The sequence below is a fragment of the Acomys minous genome (assembly GCF_964271855.1).
Source record: "Acomys minous genome assembly, chromosome: 14".
Lineage (NCBI taxonomy): Eukaryota > Metazoa > Chordata > Mammalia > Rodentia > Muridae > Acomys > Acomys minous.
Window position 1 is genome coordinate 7,539,975 of NC_140496.1, and position 17,899 is coordinate 7,557,873.

The window sequence follows — 17,899 nt, forward strand, 5'->3', positions numbered from 1 at the left end:
TGTGTGTGTGTGTGTGTGTGTGTGTGTCCCCGTCCGTCCGTCCATGTTACGTAGTTTTATCAAAGCACAGGGCAGAAACCAAATGACTATGAAATATAAATTCCCCAAGGCCACTTTCTGCCAGGGGGTGCCCAGGTTTAAACCGGTGTCTTCGTAAAAGAACTTCGGTTTAATTCTCAGATGCATTGATCCACCTCTTAGGCTCAAAAAGATGAGAGGGATGCTCCTTCGCTCTGGACCTGGGTTTCCGGTAAAGCGCCGACAGAGATGTTTGTTCCGGTTTCTAAAACAACACTTTGCACACACCTGGGCTTGGCAGGAACCACATCCCGGCCTGCAGCCTGCAGAGGCCTCAGCTCTCTAAGAGTTGCTACATTCTTTCTGGTTGCCTGTTCCTTCTCTTCCTTGTCTTGTTGTCAACGACTCGAAAGCAAATCAGACCCCAGAGGGCCCTCTGTGTTAGTCAAATAATAAGCGATGAAAAGGGCAGAGAGGTGCCTCCCCCGCTTCCCGCGGGCCGGTCTTCCTCTGCAGGCGCCAAGGCTTCATCACCTGGAGACGCTCGGCAAACACTTAGTGGGTGATGCTGCCACCTTGAGGCCAAATGGGGAACTACAACGGAAAATTTTTTTAATAGTAAAGGAGCAAGGAAAGCCGGACAGGTTTGGTCTGGTTCTAATGAAGGTGCTGACACCTTGTGGACACGACGATGCTTTGCACTAAAGCCTGCAAAGCTCAGAAAGATGGTAAGCCTGACTCTTGGCTTACCAATAGCCAATTTCCGAATGAAGAGACTCCAGCCAGTTCAACTGTTAGATAACATTCCTAAAGTTAGCCCCCAAGGTCTATTCCCTAATTTGGCCACTTTTTCTTCCACGAAAACGGGTGTTTGGATGTAGTTTGTGCCTAATCTAGGGTCCAGGAAGGAGCCCTCACTCTGTGGGGGTGTGAGTGTCCTCCTTCATCAAAGCTTTGCTATGTCAAGGTTGAGAGACAGAAACATCCTTGAGACATCTGGAAGTTTCCATGGAAACAAGGAGGTTCTGCATATCCTGGCTGGCTAGAGGGCTGGATTCACCCCACAGGGCTGTTGAACAAATTGCTTGCTCCCTTGCAGAGGTGGGGGCGGGGAGCTAGGAAGTTGAGTGAGAAGCTGACTGATGGGATGTGTGGTGAAAAGCCAGGTAGGTCTGGAGACTTCTGCCTCCTTCCAGGTCCAGTGTGGACCAATGCAGACAAGCTAGAAGCAGATTTTGCTCTCAGCTCCCTGTTCAGCACCCCTTGGACTGACCTGTGGGTCGGATATGAGCAGAGAAACAGTCCCTCCCTAAGAAACAGGATCTCACTGTGTAGACCAGCCTGGCCTGGAACTCAGAGATCCACCTGCTTTTGTTTTCTGAGTGCTGGAATAAAAGGTGTACACCCCACCACAACAGAGCTGCTGTCTGTCTGTCTGTCTATCCATTTATCTATCCATCCATCCATCCATCTTATCTATTGAGAAAGGATTTCTCTATGTATCCCTGGCTGTCTCCAAGGGAACTCACTCTGTAGACCAAGCTGGCCTCAAACTCAGAGATCCGCCTGCCTCTGCCTCCCAAGTGCTGGGATTAAAGGCGTGTGCCACTACCGCCCAGCCTCAAAGCTACCTTTTAAATAGCCATTGTGAGTCAGCTTCTGGAAATTACCTTTCTCAGGACAAAAGTCTCAGCCCTTGATGGATTCAAACTCATTTTTTACTAAGAATGACTTTTCCAGAAGTTGCGACAGTGAAGGAAAGGGTGAGGGTGGGAGGTTCAAAAGACATTAAAGAAATCCAGCCTGGCATGGTGGTTCACACCTTTAATCTCAGCACTCAGGAGGCAGAGGCAGGAGGATCGCTGTGAGTTCAAGGCTAGCCTTGTGAGTCCAGGACAGCCAAGGCTACACAGAGAAACATTGTCTCAAAAAACAAAACAAAACAAAACAAAAGCAAAAAAAAAAAAAAAAAAAAAAAAGAAAGAAAAAAGAAAAGAAAGAAAAGAAGAGAAATCCAAGGGCTATGTGTAGCAGTTGATGTCAGGCAGCCAGAAGTTTAATATGAACAAGGGGTAGGTCTGAGGGAACAGGAATCCAGAGTGTGCATCGGACCCTCACTTCCCCAGGTAAAGATTCCTAAGTGAGATAGGATGTCGCTCAGGTAAGAACACGTCCTGCCCCGTAGCAAGCACATGTCAAAATATTTAGGGCTGATGTCATAGTCTTTGCAACTTGTAAAATGTTTGAAAGGGATGTGCCGTGGAGCAGAGCGACTGCCTGACACACAAGGCCCTGGTTTCCATCCTAGTACTGCAAAGGAAGGGAGGGAGGGAGGGAGGGAGGGAGGGAGGGAGGAGGCTGGGCGTGGTGGCACATCCCAGTACTCAGGAGGCAGAGGCAGGTGGATCGCTGTAAGTTCGAGGCCAGCCTGGTCTACAAAGTGAGCCTAGGACAGCCAAGGCTACACAGAGAAACCCTGTCCAAAAAAAAAAAAGAGAAAGAAAAAGAAAAGAAAAAAAAGGGAGGGAGGAGCAAAGGGAGGAAAGGAAGGAAAGAGATGCCATCAACTAGTGATGGCATCTTAGCCTGTTTTCCAGCCTATGATAAAATACTCACCCAAAGTCAATTTCAGCTCACAGTTCCCTAACTTACTGGGGCTGCAGCCACACTGGGGGGGGGAGGGGGCGGGGCTTATCACAGGGCGGGAACTTCACATTGCAGCCACAGTGAAGAAGGGACCGAGGGGAGGGGTGACAGGGTGGGTGCTGTTTCACACAGTCCAGGCCTCCAGTCAGGGAACAGTGCCGCCCACAGTGTTGGACCCCCCCCCCACTTCCATTAATGCCACCAAGATGCCCCACGGACACCCTCAGAGCTCCCTCTTCCAAGTGGGCCTAGAGTCTGTCAAACGGACATTCGACACTAACCAACACAGGTGACCAAAATAGAAAGGAAAGTTCCCCCATAAATGCAACAAAATGGTGGTTTCCATACTTATGGCCTCTCCACTGTAGCAGTCTTGCGAATTCTCTGTAAGATAGGAAATTTTAAAAATCAAAACATCATTATAATTCTGAAAATAGGAGGAGGGGGGGAAAAAAGACAGAAAGCGAAGCTCTTTCCAGGGTCGGTAGAGAGTGGCGAATGTTCAAGAACCTCTCCCACTGTTCTGGGGTTTTCTAAAACTCCAGCCAGGAATGGCTGTGAGGCTGTGAATTCCCGTGACTCGCCCTGCAGACTTAATGGGTTCCTGTGGGAGCCTGCTGCTGCGGACCCTGACTGGAACTTCAGAAAGGAACTTGGCCTTCTGTCCCAGGGTTGGGGAGAGGAAACGGTGCTGAGAGCGGGAAGGGTGTGGAGGTGGCTGTTTGGTTCTGGGATTTGTAGTCCCTAGATTGAAGGTCTCCATCTATTCTCCATCTATTCCCAGAGCTGAGGCTAAGCCAGACTCAGATCCCCCCAGTTTGGACCAGTGACTCAAAGTGGTCTCTAACACTGACACTGGGACCTCACAGGGACGAGAAGATGCTCGCGGACTGGGTAGAGCAGGGGCAGAGTGGACCCCTGGGGATCAAGCTACCCTCTGTACCACGGGATATTCTTAACCTTTAGGAGTGACAAAGCCAGGTCGCCTTTCCTCCGCTTCAGCCAGTCTTCTCTTCAGCCTGACATGTCTCTGTTGTACCTGTGGAACCTTTGGCTGTTCGTCAAGTTCAGGTACCTGCTCCCTAGCCGCCTCCTCTGAAGCCTCCATTGAGGACCATCTGGCTACTTAACACTCCTTACCTTGTTCCATTTCTCTGCCACAGTCAGTCGGGTAGAATAATGCTCGCACCTGTTGCCAGGCCACACTCAGCAGGTGCCTCTCTCCCCCCCCCAACCCCCCACCGGGCTGTTAGGATCTCTTCCTTTTTTATTTTTGTTTGTTTGTTTTGTTTGTGTTTTGTTGTTGTTGTTGTTTTCTGAGACAGGGTTTCTCTGTGTACCCTTGGCTGTCCTGAACTAACTTTGTAGACCAGGCTAGCCTTGAACTCACAGAGATCTGCCTGCTTCTGCCTCCTGAATACTGGGATTAAAGGCCTGCACCACCACTGCCTGGCCCTCTTCCTTTTTTAAATAAAAAAATGTTTGCATTTATTTATTTGGGGGTGGGGGAGCATGTGCTAACTTGACTGTGTTGAGGTCAAAGGGCATCTTTCAGGAGTCAGTTCTGTCCTCCCACCATGTAGGTAGGTCCTGTGTGCTGAGGTCCTGCCTCATAGTCTACAATAAATAAATAGATGACTGTTAAAGTCCGCTGGAGCGGTGTTCTCTTCACTTCCAGGGAGATGTGCTTCATCTAAGAGGGCTACAGGAGACAAGTAGCATGGAAAGGAGAGGGCCAGGTAGCTCAGTGTGCACACAGAGGGGGACTGGCCAACAGCCCAGGTCCCAATCCTTTCTCAGAGGACAGCCTGACATGTCCCCAAAGGAATGACAGTTCTAGAAAGCAGAGGACACTGAACAGGACACCACCATCCCCTCCTTCGTTCCACATGCACATCCAGTGAGAAGGCATTTGGAGTAAGAAAGGGCTCAGCCGGTCAAGCATTTGCCTTGTAAGCGGCACCCATATTAAAAAATAAAAACATCTGCATGTGGAAATCCAGCACTGGGGAGGTGGATACAGGCAGATTCTGGGGGGGAAGGCATATCAGAAAACAAAGTGGATAGCTTTGGAGGATGAGAGCAGCCTCCTCACATGGGGGGAGCACCACTCCAACAGACTCTCAAGAGAGAGCAAAGAAAGGGCTGGAGAGATGGCCCAGAGGTTAAGAGCACTGACTGCTCTTCCAGAGGTCCAGAATTCAATTCCCAGCAACCACATGGTGACTCACAGCCATCTGTAGTGTGATCTAGTGCCCTCTTCTAGCGTGTGGGTATTACATGCAGACAGAGCACTGTATACATACTAAATAAATAATCTTTTTAAAGAAAGAGAAAAGAAAATGCAAGCTGAGGTGTGGTGAGCCTGGCCTGTAATCCTCGCACTTGGGAGCTTGGAAGGCTGAGGCGGGAGGAATTTAAGTTCGAGGCTTGGACAGAGAGAGACCCTGTCTCAAAACACCTAAAGGATCTGGAAGAGAAGGAGGAAAATGGAAGAGGAGAAGAAAAGGGAAGACCAGGATTGGGGGGAGGGCAGAAAAGCAAGTGCCACTCAGTCGTGGTGGCTCCTGAGACACAATCAGATAGATCTCTGAGTTCAAGACCAGCCTGGTCTACAAAGTGAGTTCCAGAGCAGCCAGGACTGTGTAGAGAAAGCCTGTCTCAATAAAAGAAGGAGAGGAGGAGTGTGATGGCACACCATGCATTTAATCCCAGCACTCAGGAGGGAGAGGCAGATGGATCGCTGTGAGTTCGAGGCCAGCCTGGTCTACAAAGTGAGTCCAGGACAGCCAGGGCTACACAGAGAAATCCTGTCTCAGAAAGGGGGGGGGGGTAGATGATGAAGAAGAAGAAGAAGAGGTGAAGGAGGAAGCGAAGGAGGAGGAAGAGGAGGGAAGGAAAAGGAGAAGGACAAAGCACCAAGTCTTCGAGAATTTTAACCGAGATACTGGACTGTCCCTCTGGGCACTCCGTCCCCCTGTTCTGCCCAGCCTGCCATGGGAGACTGTACACTTCGGTAAGCCCAGGAATCCTGAAGCATCACAAAGATTATTAGACATTGGAGTGGTGATACCCTTCATCTACCCGTCTCCCAACTCTGCCTCTCCTCTTCCTTCCTGCCTGACGTTCTACTTTCCTGCAACCCCTCCCCCTGCCTGAACCCCCACTGTATACCTTCCCTGGGCCACACACACCCTCAGCTCTCAGCCAGAGCACACCTCTGCTGGATCCAAACTCAAGTTTGCGCTCTTCCATTCTCTTTTGCTGCCATTTCCCATTCCTGAGATACTGTCCCCTTCCCCCGGCTTCCATCTCTTACAGGAAACTGTTTCACCCCACCAGGAGTGCTGTGTACCAGGGTGACAGTAAGTTGACTATGCGGCTTGATCATGTGACAATGAGGTGTTGACAGTGGGGAAAGCTCTGTTTCCATATGAGAAGGGGCATATGGAAACTCTGTGGCTTTTCTGTGGACGTAAAATTTAAAAAACAACAACCACATTCGAGGTGCTGGTGTCCCCAGCTCATCACCCTTATTTCAAGAGTGCCTTTCCTTTCTTTAGTAAATTGTCTGTCTGTCTTTCTTCTTCTTCTTCCTCTTCTTCCTCCTCCTCCTCTTCTTCTATTTATTTATTTTGGTTTTTCGAGACAGGGTTTCTCTATCTTGGCTATCCTGGACAGGCTGGCCTTGAACTGACAGCGATCTGCCTACCTCTGCCTCCTGAGTGCTGGGATTAAAGGCAAGTGTCACCACCACCCGCCTAGTCTTTATTTCTAACCATGTGTCCCCAGTACAATTCTTTGACCTGGGACACATGAAGCTGGAAATCCTAGCTGGTGTCCCCAGTCTCAGATCCACTCCTATATACAGGTTTCCTTGTTAACCTTGAATTTCAAGCGATGTTTCTACAAATGTACATATAAGATAGTTCACACATGGTTGCATATACATTTATGTTATACGTATGTCTTTTGTATTTGTGTGTGTATGTGTATGCATTCATGACACAGCACAGCTTGTGGAGGTCAGAAGACAACTTTACGAAGTCATTTTTGTCCTTCCACTCTGCGGGTCCTGAGGCTCTAAATCAAGTTGTCAGGCTGGCCCGGAAGCACCTTTAGCCCCTGAGCCATCTTGTTGGCCCTATATGTTATATATGTTCCATATAATACAAATGCATACTTGTTGGGTGCGTGTGTGTCCCTGGAAAGACCGTGGCATTTGCGTTCTAAGGCGGCTCCAGCGGTGGCCTCGAGGCCCCTAACTCGTCGGGTGCTACAGCTGGGAACCCCAAGTCGTCAGTTAGAGTGGGCCCCAACCCAGAACGGGAACGCCGCCCACAGTATCAACCTTGCTTGTGCCTGCGGCAGCCTAGTTCAATACGCAGGCGCAGTTCGAAGCGCAGGCGTCTGACGTCATTGAGCGCGCCGGAATGCGCTGCTAGAGGCGGCGCGCGGTGACGTGTTAGCCATGGAGGCTCAGGCCGGTGAGGAGCACACAGGGCAGAGGGAGAAACCGAGGCTGGCATGGCACTGTAGTCCCCGTGGTCCGAATGCGGCGTGGGGAGGACACGGCTCGGCATGTCATGTCTGTGATGGCATGACTGACAGCTGGGAAGGAGAATCAGACAGGGTTAGGGGTGTCGCCCAGCGTGTTCCCTGCCCCGCGCTACAAAGCATTTTAAACAAGTAGGAAGTATGTGCACCAGCCTCCAAAGTTTGGAACGCATCCCCTTGCAGGTCAGCGGGTCCGCCGGTGCAAACTCTGTGATGCCACGAAACTTACAAAGGGTTCAAAAGTTGGGTCTGGAGAGGCCTCAGCCAGCGGTTAAGAGAGCTTGCTGCTTTTGCAGAGGCCGGGAAATTCAGTCCCAGCAAGCATAGGAGATGGCTCACAAGTGTCCTCCGGCACCTGGCCTACATAGGCACCCGCATGCACCACCCCGCCGTTGCTGGCAGTGCACATCCACAATAAAAAACCTTTTTGTTTTCTTCGAGTCAGGGTTCCTCTGTGTAGCCTCGGCTAGCCTGGAACCCACTCTGTAAACCAGACTGGCCTCGAACTCAGATTCACCTGCCTCTGCCTAATGAGTGCTGGGATAAAAGGCTTGTGCCACCAACCACCTCAGCCATGAATAATGAGAAAGGCAAATGTACTCATTTGTAAGGCTTAACAACTAATAAGGTCAGGCTGGGGGCGTGGCTCAGTGGCAGTGTGCTTGCTTAGCACACTGAGAGCCCCAGGTTTGACCGACTGTACCACCAAAGGATTAAAGAGACCACCTTCTAAGCAAACCTGGTGGCACACATTTATAACCCTTGCTCCTCGGGGTGTTGAAGGGACTTTAGGTTCAAGTCCCATCTGTGCAGCAGTTACCCCGTCCCTCAGAAAAATGCGTAGCTCATTAGAGTGCTCGCCTAGAATGCAGGAGCTTTTAGGACTGCAGAGAAAAGAGCACAAATGAACTCTCAGCTGTGTTTTTTAGTATGCTCCAGTTTCCTAGCAAAAAAAAGAAGACCAGAGTAGGAACTCTTCTTTCAACTGGTGAGAAGCTTGAGAGAAAACTATTTTTATTGCCCTGAAAAGAGACTTGATACCTTAAGCTGGTCTGGTGTGGTCACAGACTCCTGGGCAAATGGCCTCACCAGAACAGGTATACATGTGGCCACGTGCATTGTGGGATTGCTTTTTATCAGCAGGTCACGGTCCTTTGTTGTCACAGGTGTCTCCAAGCAAAGCATCCGCGAACAAATTTGGGACTATATGGAATCACACGACTTAGCCGACTTTCCCCGGCCCGTTCATCACAGGATTCCTAACTTTAAGGTACAGAAGTGTTCTTGGTGTTGTTAGAAAGGGATTGAGCTGGTCCTGGAGAAGTCAAGTCAGTGATGCTTTCTGGTGGGATTGGTTCTGGGGGCACAGTGAGCAGAGGCAGAGTCCGTGAGGCCCTGGAGGGCTCTTTGTGTTTTGACACATCCTACTCTTACCTATTGGGCCACGGTCTCTGTGTGCCTGCTACCAGTGCTTTCCACAGAGCTGGCCTCCCTCAGCCACTTACAGAGCCCCCAGAGGGAAGCCCAGCACTGTGACCTGACCAGCCCTGGGCCTCAGTTTCCTGACCGTTCAAAATAGAAGTCAACCCAAGATGACTGTTGCTGATGGTTCGCATGGAAAATAGTTTGCCTGAAAGAGCTGGTGTAAGCCAGTGATCCTTGACTGGCTGATGATCACATGAGCTCCTTTCTCTGTGGAAATCCTGCAGACTCTGCACTTTAGAGTTTTCCAGTAAAAACTGAGCCCCATTCCACCCTGTGCTCTTCCTGTCTCTTTGGGGGAGTCTGGGCGGATGCTGGGCTATGATGCTGAGGCCTTACTTGGCCCATGTCTTCATGGTAAATGCAGTCACATTTACACAGGGCGCCTCTCGCGCTGCACAACACTTCCCACAGCTGCATGCTTTCAGTGTGGCCAGAACCATTAAAGTCAATCCTGATGCTCCTCAGAGAAACGCCCGCTTCCTAGTGCTGGAGGTGAGTGCTGTGCTATCTTTGCCTACCTAGGGGTCTTACCTGGCTTGCCAGAGCATCAGAGACCTGGAAGTCTTTGCTGGGACACAGGAAGTGAAAGTGGACCCCGATAAGCCCCTGGAAGGTGTCCGGTTACTGGCGCTGCAGGTGACTCCACTTTGCCAGGCTGCCCTCATTCATGAAGGCTCAACTTGCAGGCCACTGCTGGATGCATGCAGTGTATCTGGGTAGACTGTGCGGTGACAGCATTCACAGCAAGCCATTTCCTCATGACGTTGTTGCTGTTCTCATTCCTTGAAACAAAAAGGTCCCCAGTTAGAAATCTGATACTTTGTCTCCCAAATAGAGCAGAGTCTGGGCCTAAATGTGTGGGCCTCTTCTCAAAGACAGGGGAGCACCCCTAGGGTTGACTTAACTGCTTTACAGCATCTCACTTAGTCAATATGAGAAGGGAACCGGGTGTACACTTTAATGCTTGTAGCTCATAAGCAATTATAATACTCAGAGCAGACAAAGGGAATAAAGGCAGAACTATAAAGTTATCACTGGATGACCTAGTTAATGTAATGCGATGACGGATGTAGCTTTGCTGAGCCAAGTCTTCTGCTGCTGTCAGCACTGAATGTCAGGCTGAAACCAGCCTTGGACACCAGAGACTGTGGAGTGACTCTCTTGTCCCCCACCGCTGTCATATTACATGACAGAAACCTCGGCTGTGCAGGACGCCTTTGACATGGTCTGGTAAGGAAGGTCACGTGGCCTTTGTGCTCACAGGAAGAGCAGATTATTTGGGGAAAAACTCTGTTCTCTAAGCTGAGCACGAGACTCCCTCCAGGAGTCTTTCTGGAAACATGACTTTGTTGGCCTTACTTCCCAGGCAGTGAACCCTGTTTGAATTAGAGTGACAACCTTACACCACAACGAGGACATCAGGGATCACTGGGGAGCTGTTGCTCAAGGGGGGTGGCATAGGGGATGGACACTCTCCCATACTGTCACCTGCAGTCTCCCAGTGGCACTGGGGTGGGGTGGGGACCAAGCAGCTAGGTGTGCTCAGGTGTTCTTTAGTGGAGAGACCCTTTCCTCCTGCAGTGGGGAAGACATGCGCCCACTGTGTAGTTGATTGACTACCTTCTTCCTCAAAGAGCAAAAAGACACTGCTGGTCCCAACTCCACGGCTGAGGACGGGGCTGTTCAACAAAATCACACCACCCCCTGGAGCCACCAAAGACATCCTGAGGAAATGTGCCACCTCCCAGGTGAGTCCTGGACCTCGTGAGTCAGGACGGTAAAATAGAACACTATGGAGTAGATTTAGCAGCTATGTCCACACTGTAGATCCTTGAATGGTTTGGCCAGTTAGAAAAGCTCACTCAAGGCCGGGCCAGCACTTGGGAGGCAGAGGCAGGCAGAGAAACCCTGTCTTGAAAAACCAAAAAAAAAAAAAAAAAAAAGAAAAGAAAAGAAAAGCTCACTCAAGCAGCAGCTGCACTGTGGCTCCCTCTTATGGTAGGTTCGGTGCCCCGTGCCTGTGCTTGCTGAAGCAGGTTTCATCCCCTTGGCAGAGCAGGCCAGGAAACCCCTGTTGGGTGTCCTGCTGACAGGAGCGCGGTTACATGTCGCCAGACCCTTCTCAGCCTAGCTGAGCTGGCCTGTAACCACACTCACGTGTTAGAGGACCAGGATCCATACCTTACATTAAATAGCATTTTTTGTTGGTTTGTTGGTTTGCTTTTTTGAGACTGGGTTTCTCTGTGTAACCTTGGCTGTCCTAGACTCACTTTGTAGACCAGGCTGGCCTGGAACTCAGAGAAATCCACCTGCCTCTGCCTCCTGAGTGCTGGGATTAAAGGTGTGCGCCACCACCGCCCCACACATTTGGTAGCTTTTTAAAGAACCATAAACCCCTTGTCGTTTCACTTCTCCCTTTTACAGGGATTTTCCCTTAAGGCTAACATGTACCCTTAAGGCCAACGTGTACAGGTTGAAGTGTTTATTATTTTCTCATACTTATTTAGAAAACAGAATCGGCTACAGCTTACACAAATGTGTGCAACATGCTGTAAAGATAAAATATGTGTGCATAGAGGAGCCAGCAGGGAGGGCTGGATTTGGTGGCTCACATCTGACATCAGCTGCTGGGTGAGCTCGTGTGGGAGGATTGCTGGTCCAAACCTGCCTTGGCCTTACAGCAAGGCTGCATCTCAGAACAAAGATTAAAATGAACTGAGGGCGGGGTGGTGGTGTGCACCTCACCAGAGCCCTCCCACAGCATGTATGAGGCCTCAGAGCCCTCCCACAGCATGTATGAGGCCTCAGAGCCCTCCCACAGCATGTATGAGGCCTCAGAGCCCTCCCACAGCATATATGAGGCCTCAGAGCCCTCCCACAGCATATATGAGGCCTCAGAGCCCTCCCACAGCATGTATGAGGCCTCAGAATCTACCCCAGCATTGAAGAAACCGGGAAAAGATTTAAAAATGAAAAAAAAAAAAAGGAGGAAAGTGAGATTACAGCACAGTTCTGGTCAGTCCCAGGCCCCTGTGCAGGGTGCTCAGAGACTTCAGGCAGGGAGGAGCCTACTTCCGTGGCCACTGAAAGGGACAGCACAAGGCTCCAACAGGGCATGCCCTGTGCTGCACTCCAGGCAGACCCACGCTGGTCTCACTGGTCTCAGACCTGCTGTCCAGGTGCAGTCCCTCCCTTCACACTCTTATACAGGCTTCGGATTGTACTTGGGGTGTATTTCCAGGAGCAGGGGTGCCCATATGAAGGGTACTGACCCTGTCTAGCTTAAGGAGGCAGTGGCCTCATTTCTAACACGCGTCCTGGGGTCCCTTTGCTATGAGGAACGTGGAGCTCCCATGACTCGTCAGGGTCTGGCCTGCTTGTGCGGCTCCCACCTGAATGCCTTTGGTGCTCTCTTGGCATTAGTGTTCTGAGTCTGTGTTTAGTCCCGTCTCTCCATCTTCCCAGGATAGGACCCATAGGAGACTCACCCTCAGATTGTTCCTGGAACTGGCTGTCCCAGGACACTGCCTCCTGTAGGGTGTCCACCCTGACTGCTCTGAGACCATGAGCTGAGCCTCACATTTCCCTTCTCAGGGTGTGCGGAACTTCAGCGTCCCCGTGGGCTTGGATGCCAGTGTCCTTGTGGATTTAGTTGTTGTGGGATCTGTTGCTGTGTCTGAGAAAGGTAAGCTAGAGACAGGCGGTCTAGATGCTCCTGAAGGCTGCCCTGTGCATTCTCCCTTGCCAGTCTCCACTCTGAGAGCCTGACCTCAGCCACTGTGCCAGTCACCTCCAAATCTGCTGAGTGCCATGAAATAGTGACTGGATCTCACAGCTCAACCAAGGCAACCTGGGACATCCCCGCAGGTGTGCACGCAGGCCTGCTCACAGTTGGAGTTACCCAACAGCTAGCAGGTTGACAGTGAGCCATAATCTCTCCCCTGCCTTTAGTTGACAGAGTGTTGCTATATAGCCCAGGCTAGCCTCAAACTTACACTTCCTTCCTCAGGTTCCCACCTGTGTCCACCTTGTTCCAGATGCCCAGCTGACATGCATGTGTGCCGCTAGGTAGGGCAGCAGTTCTCAGCCTGTGGGGTCTTGACTCCTTTGGGGGTTGAACAACCCTTTTCACATATCAGATATCTTGGATACCAGATACTCATGTTCAGACTCATAACAGGAGCAAAATTATAGTTATGAAGCAGCAACAAAAACAATTCTCTGGTTGGGGGTCACCACAACATGAGCAGCTGTATTAAAGGGTGGAAGCATCAGGAGGGCTGGGAAGCACTGGTGCAGGGCCTGCCGCCTGCCTTTTAACCGCCCCTGACTCAGCTCACCCTGGCCGTGCAGCCCTCACATACCATCTCCTGCTGTGCTGCCCACTGTCTTTGTCTCATTCCTTCCAGTGTGCGTTTCTGACTCTTCAGGGGCTCAGGCAGGTCTGAGTCTTAGAGAGGCATCTTGGTGGTATGCTTACTGCCTGGGTATGCCGTGGTGGTACCCAGAATCCAGGCAAGGAGAGCCCAGGTGCACCCTGGGAGCTGAAGGCTGTTACTGCTTGAAGACTGCTGTGGTCTTTTGTGCTTCTGTCTGCATGGGCCTGTGGTCTCGAAGCCCCACTGCGCCTTTGCATCTGGCTTTTCTTCCCGAGGCAGGCAGATCAAAACACCTGCTCTTGGAAGTAGAACTCCCTTCTCTGTCTTCACACACTGACCCTTCATGACTTTGGGGTTTTGATTTCAGAACACGGCACCCGTCCCGTCCCTGCTCTCCACTGTGTCTTGCTGTCATGACAGACACACAAGTGTGAGCTTGGTCACTCTGCGGCATCTGAGGTTCACTTACTCCCCGTGCACTTTCAGCGTTTGTTTGGTGCCTGTGGGTTCATGTTCTGGGGCCGCTGTGGGCCGCTGTGGACAACAGGCACACTGGGATCTGTCCTTTCCACAGAGGCCTGACAGGGACCCCCTTTTGCCCTGCCTGCCTTGTCTCTTAGGCTGGCGGATTGGGAAGGGAGAAGGGTATGCTGATCTTGAATATGCCATGATGGTGTCAATGGGAGCTGTCCACGAGGGGACACCAGTCGTCACCATTGTCCATGACTGCCAGGTATGTCCTGCAGATGTGTCACCAGTGCCCCTCCAGCTGTTCCAGGAGCGGGAGGGGAGAGAGAGACACATGCTCCTAATCATGCTATGAAAGGTGTTGATTGGTGTGGGTCTGAAGATCATCTCTCTGCTGGCCTAGTTCCTGCTGGGCCCTGCTGTAACCTAACTGTCAGTTCCTTACCCTGGCCAGGTCATTGACATCCCTGAGACTCTTGTGGAGGACCACGACCTCACTGTTGACTACATCATCACTCCTTCCAGGGTCATTGCTACAGGCTGCGCACGCCCAAAGCCAACAGGGATCACGTGGTCCAAGGTGGGTCATCCCCGTGGCTGACACGGCCTACTGTGGTGGCTCTCATGGTGTTCCTTGTGTGGCCTGGCCATTGCGCACCACTGTCCTGTGTGGCTGGACATTGGCATCACGTGGAACTTTGAATGGTGTAGCCTAAGTCACATCTTCAGGCTGAGGCATAGAGTCTACCTAGAAAGCAGTGGTAGGAGGGTCGCTGCACTGTGGCTCCTTTGGCAGTGTTTTTCATTCTGAGCGTGCGTGCGTGCGTGCATGTGTGCGTGTGTTTGTGAGTTTGTGTTTTTGTATGAACGTGTGTGGAAGCCAGAGGTCAGCCTTGGGTGTCATGCCTCAGGGTATGTGCCACCACTCCCTGAGGTCGTTTTGCAGTTCTGTGGGTTAGACTCATAGCCTTGTGATACGGGGCAAGCACTCTGTCACTGAGCTGCCTCCTAGCCCTTTGCTTATTTTTACGTTAGAAGCAGGGTTCACTGCCTAGGCCTCTCATGTAGCCAGGATTACAAAGCCTACACTACCAGCCCCCGTAAGGGATTGCAAACTTCTAGATGATTGACATGTGAAAGTCAAATCCGCATTATAATTTTTGGAGGATTAGTTACAGAACTTTGAAAAATGTTACTTTCTGTTTGGCCAACAAGTAGAGTTTTCATTTCATGTGGCACGTTGACAGAATGTAATGGCCATTCTAACTGCCAGCTAGGAAAAGCAAGACTCCCCTGTCAGCCTAGGCAGTGTGTGAACCTCGTTCTGCAAGCCCAGATGTGAGCGGCTAGAAAATGGCAGAGCCATCGGGGCTGGGAACCCTGGAGAACTAGGCCATGTGCTGGGCGTCGTCACTCCCTACTCACATCAGGATGCTCTAGAGAGGACTGACTCAGGCTCCACGCTAGCCTGAGCACCGGGAGAGGCCATCATCGCGCCTCCCAAGCTGCTCAGCTTCACAGTGCCGACCTGATGCGCACGCCGTGGAGACCCTGCCTTGGAGCCATGGTTGTTTTCTTGGCAGCTGCTTGCCCAGCAGCTTCTTTTGTTTGTTTGGTTTAGTTTGGGTTTTTTTTGTTTTTTTTGTTTGTTTGTTTTTTTGAGACAGGGTCTCTCTGTGTAGCCTTGGCTGTCCTAGACTCCCTTTGTAGACCAGGCTGGCCTCGAACTCACAGAGATCTGCCTACCTCTGCCTCCTGCCAGTTGGTCCAGGCAGCCCGCTGCTAGATGTGTCTGAGCACATGGATCAGGCGCCTCGCTCATCCTCCAAGGCACACTGTGCCCACGTGGTGATCTGACTTCCACCGTCTCTGCAGGCTGTTGGGATGTTGGCTAACTGTACCAACCAAGCAGGGCCACAGGTGGCCTGGGCAAAAGCCCCAAAGGTTGGCACTGAGCTCAACAAGTTGTTCCTTTAGCAGCTTGGTGACCCTCTGCCAGAGAGTGTTGCATGAGTCATACTCAGGGTCAGGCCTGCCTGGCTGTGTGTGTAGGGCCAGGCCTCAGTTTGACCCAGGAGATGCTCCTGGTCATGTAAGGGCTCTCCCAGCCACAGGCACAGTAGAAGCCGTCGCTCTCCTGGAGGTAGGCAGGGCGTTGCCCTCTGTGGCCCATGCTCATCCCAGTGACTGCAGGAGCCTCTTCTGGGTGGGTGGTCCACAAAGGAGCCCCAGCTGTTTTACTTCCAGGGTCTCCAGGAAGATAGAGGCCTGTTCCGCCCTCACTGTAGCGCATGGAGGGCCAAGCTGAATGCCTTCAGAGGGCCAGGATATCATTCAGGCTGACACGGGGTCACAGCAGCAGGATGGTGACTTTCTGTTCAGCAGTGGAGTCCAGGCCAGGCCTGGTGTAGACGTATCATCCTGGCACTCTGGATGCTGAGACAGGAGAATGATGGCAAGCGTGCCATCCAGACAAGCCTGGGCAATATGATGAGGCCTTGACTCCAAATAAAAAGAAAGAAATGGCTGGGCTGTAGCCAGTGGTGCACACTTGTCTGGCCTGTGTGCGGCCCCGCGCTTCACCCCCAGCATCATAGAAACAAACAAAGTTGAAGATGCAGTGGTTTCATTGCCAGAATCCTTCCCTCGTGTGTGGGCGTGGCCTTGTGTGACTACCCCTGGGAACCCCATGACCAGCTGAGGCTGCTTTCTCTTTCAGGTCAGCTGTGAGATGCTCACAAAAATCCCAGTACTCAGGAGCCTCCGCGAGCGAGAGAGGCGAGCTGGAAAGGATGTCACTCTTCAGTCCGAGCCTGGCAGCCAGCAATCCATCCCAAGCACTGTCAGGAGACCCCGGGCTATACCACCGTCACAAGCAGGATCCCTAGGAGGGTCCCATAGCTCCCTGCAGGTGCAGGACACCCAACCAGCTGCCACTGTGTGCGTGGGAAACCTGCCCTATGATACTCGAGTGCGTGAGCTGAAGAGAGCCCTCCGGGAGCTGGGAGTGATGCCCCTGAGGCTTACCTGGCAGGGGCCACAGCACAGGGCTATTCTACACTACGCAGACTCGGCTGCTGCCCAGCAGGCTCTCTCTCTCCTGCAGGGCCTACATCTGGGTGCCAACACCTTGAGAGTGACGCTAGGACAACAGAGGGATACGTGACCTGGTGAGCAGTCCCTAGCAGAAGAGCCATGCCCATTCTGTTGTTTGGATGTCCCTGGCACGTGACAATTTGCTACTGATAATGACCTGCTGCTGTGTGAGGCATCTCCTCTGTTTCCTGGGAAGAGACTGCTGTCAATGAGTAGGCACGGAGGCAAGAGACACATTACAGCGCTGTGGCTACCGGGAGCTCTGAGCCATGCGTGTTCTGGCTTTTGTTAAGTCCATGCCATGGTCTCTGGGTGCAGAGGGCACAAGAATAGAGTGGAGACCTGGTTTAGGGCTCGGGAGAAAGTGAACAGAGGCCTGCAGAGAAGAGACCGTGGCAGAGACCTGGGGCAAATGACAGCCAGAAGGGTGTCCTTGTGATCACTGGAGACCCCCAGCCCAGCAGAACGGGGGTTGGGAGGGGATTCTGTGCCCCAAGAAGGCAAACCTCAAGTTTTTTGTTTGTTTGTTTGTTTGTTTTATTTTTGAGACAGAGTTTCTCGGTTTAGCCTTGGCTATCCTGGACTCGCTTTGTAGACCAGGCTGGCCTTGAACTCACAGCAATCCTCTTGCCTCTGCCTCCCGAGTGCTGGGGTTAAAGGTGTGTGCCACCACACATGGCTAAACCTCAAGTTCTGTTCCTGGAACCCCTGCATTGTGCACATGCGTGATCGAGTCTACCCAGGCTGCTCAACAGGCTTAGGGCCTCGCTGTCCCTCAGATGAGGGTGACAGGAGGGTGGCAGCTGCCTCTGCCTTCCCAGAACCACTTATGCCATTGATCCTAGGAAAAAGGCCAAAAATCAACGTTTAGATGGGGGGCGGGGTCATTTTGCTCAAATATGCACGCCTGAGAAGTTTCTTGTTTTTACCAGTGGGTCTTCCACATTGTCCCTTAATACTGCCCTTTGCCCCAGAAGGGCAGGCCTTGCTCAGATGGTAAAGAAAATAAACTTGTGACACATGCACATTTCCCTCCTTGCAGGAACCCAGCCTTAGAAGCTGTGCTCGTTCAGTAACTACCTCTCCCAAGTTGTCACAGATCCTGTGAAGAGTGTGTGGGAAGCAGGCCTCTAGCTGCGCTGAGCACTGGCCTGGACCCCTGCTGGCCTGGCCCTCCCTCTCACTCCTCCCCAGCACAGCCACTGGCCACCCCACCCTCACCCTGCTCTGCTTCCTCAGGCCCTCTTCTG

At 51.8% G+C, this 17,899-nt stretch overlaps 1 protein-coding gene across 4 annotated transcripts; it reads left to right on the forward strand.

Moving 5' to 3' along the window:
• Window positions 1–7,100: 7,100 nt before the first annotated feature.
• Window positions 7,101–17,672, forward strand: MTHFSD (methenyltetrahydrofolate synthetase domain containing). Of its 4 annotated transcripts, none has more exons than XM_084757309.1 (8): window positions 7,101–7,151; window positions 8,388–8,491; window positions 9,085–9,198; window positions 10,341–10,454; window positions 12,301–12,391; window positions 13,706–13,818; window positions 14,008–14,133; window positions 16,273–17,672. In XM_084757309.1, the coding sequence occupies exons 1-8, from the start codon at window positions 7,136–7,138 to the stop codon at window positions 16,717–16,719; spliced, it is 1,125 nt and encodes a 374-aa protein (XP_084613435.1). In that variant the 5' UTR covers window positions 7,101–7,135; the 3' UTR covers window positions 16,720–17,672. The 4 variants fall into 4 exon arrangements, with proteins under 4 accessions (XP_084613435.1, XP_084613434.1, XP_084613437.1 ...); XM_084757308.1 differs by lacking the exon at window positions 9,085–9,198 and adding an exon at window positions 9,229–9,342; XM_084757310.1 differs by lacking the exons at window positions 7,101–7,151; window positions 9,085–9,198 and adding exons at window positions 7,171–7,404; window positions 9,229–9,342.
• Window positions 17,673–17,899: the final 227 nt, after the last annotated feature.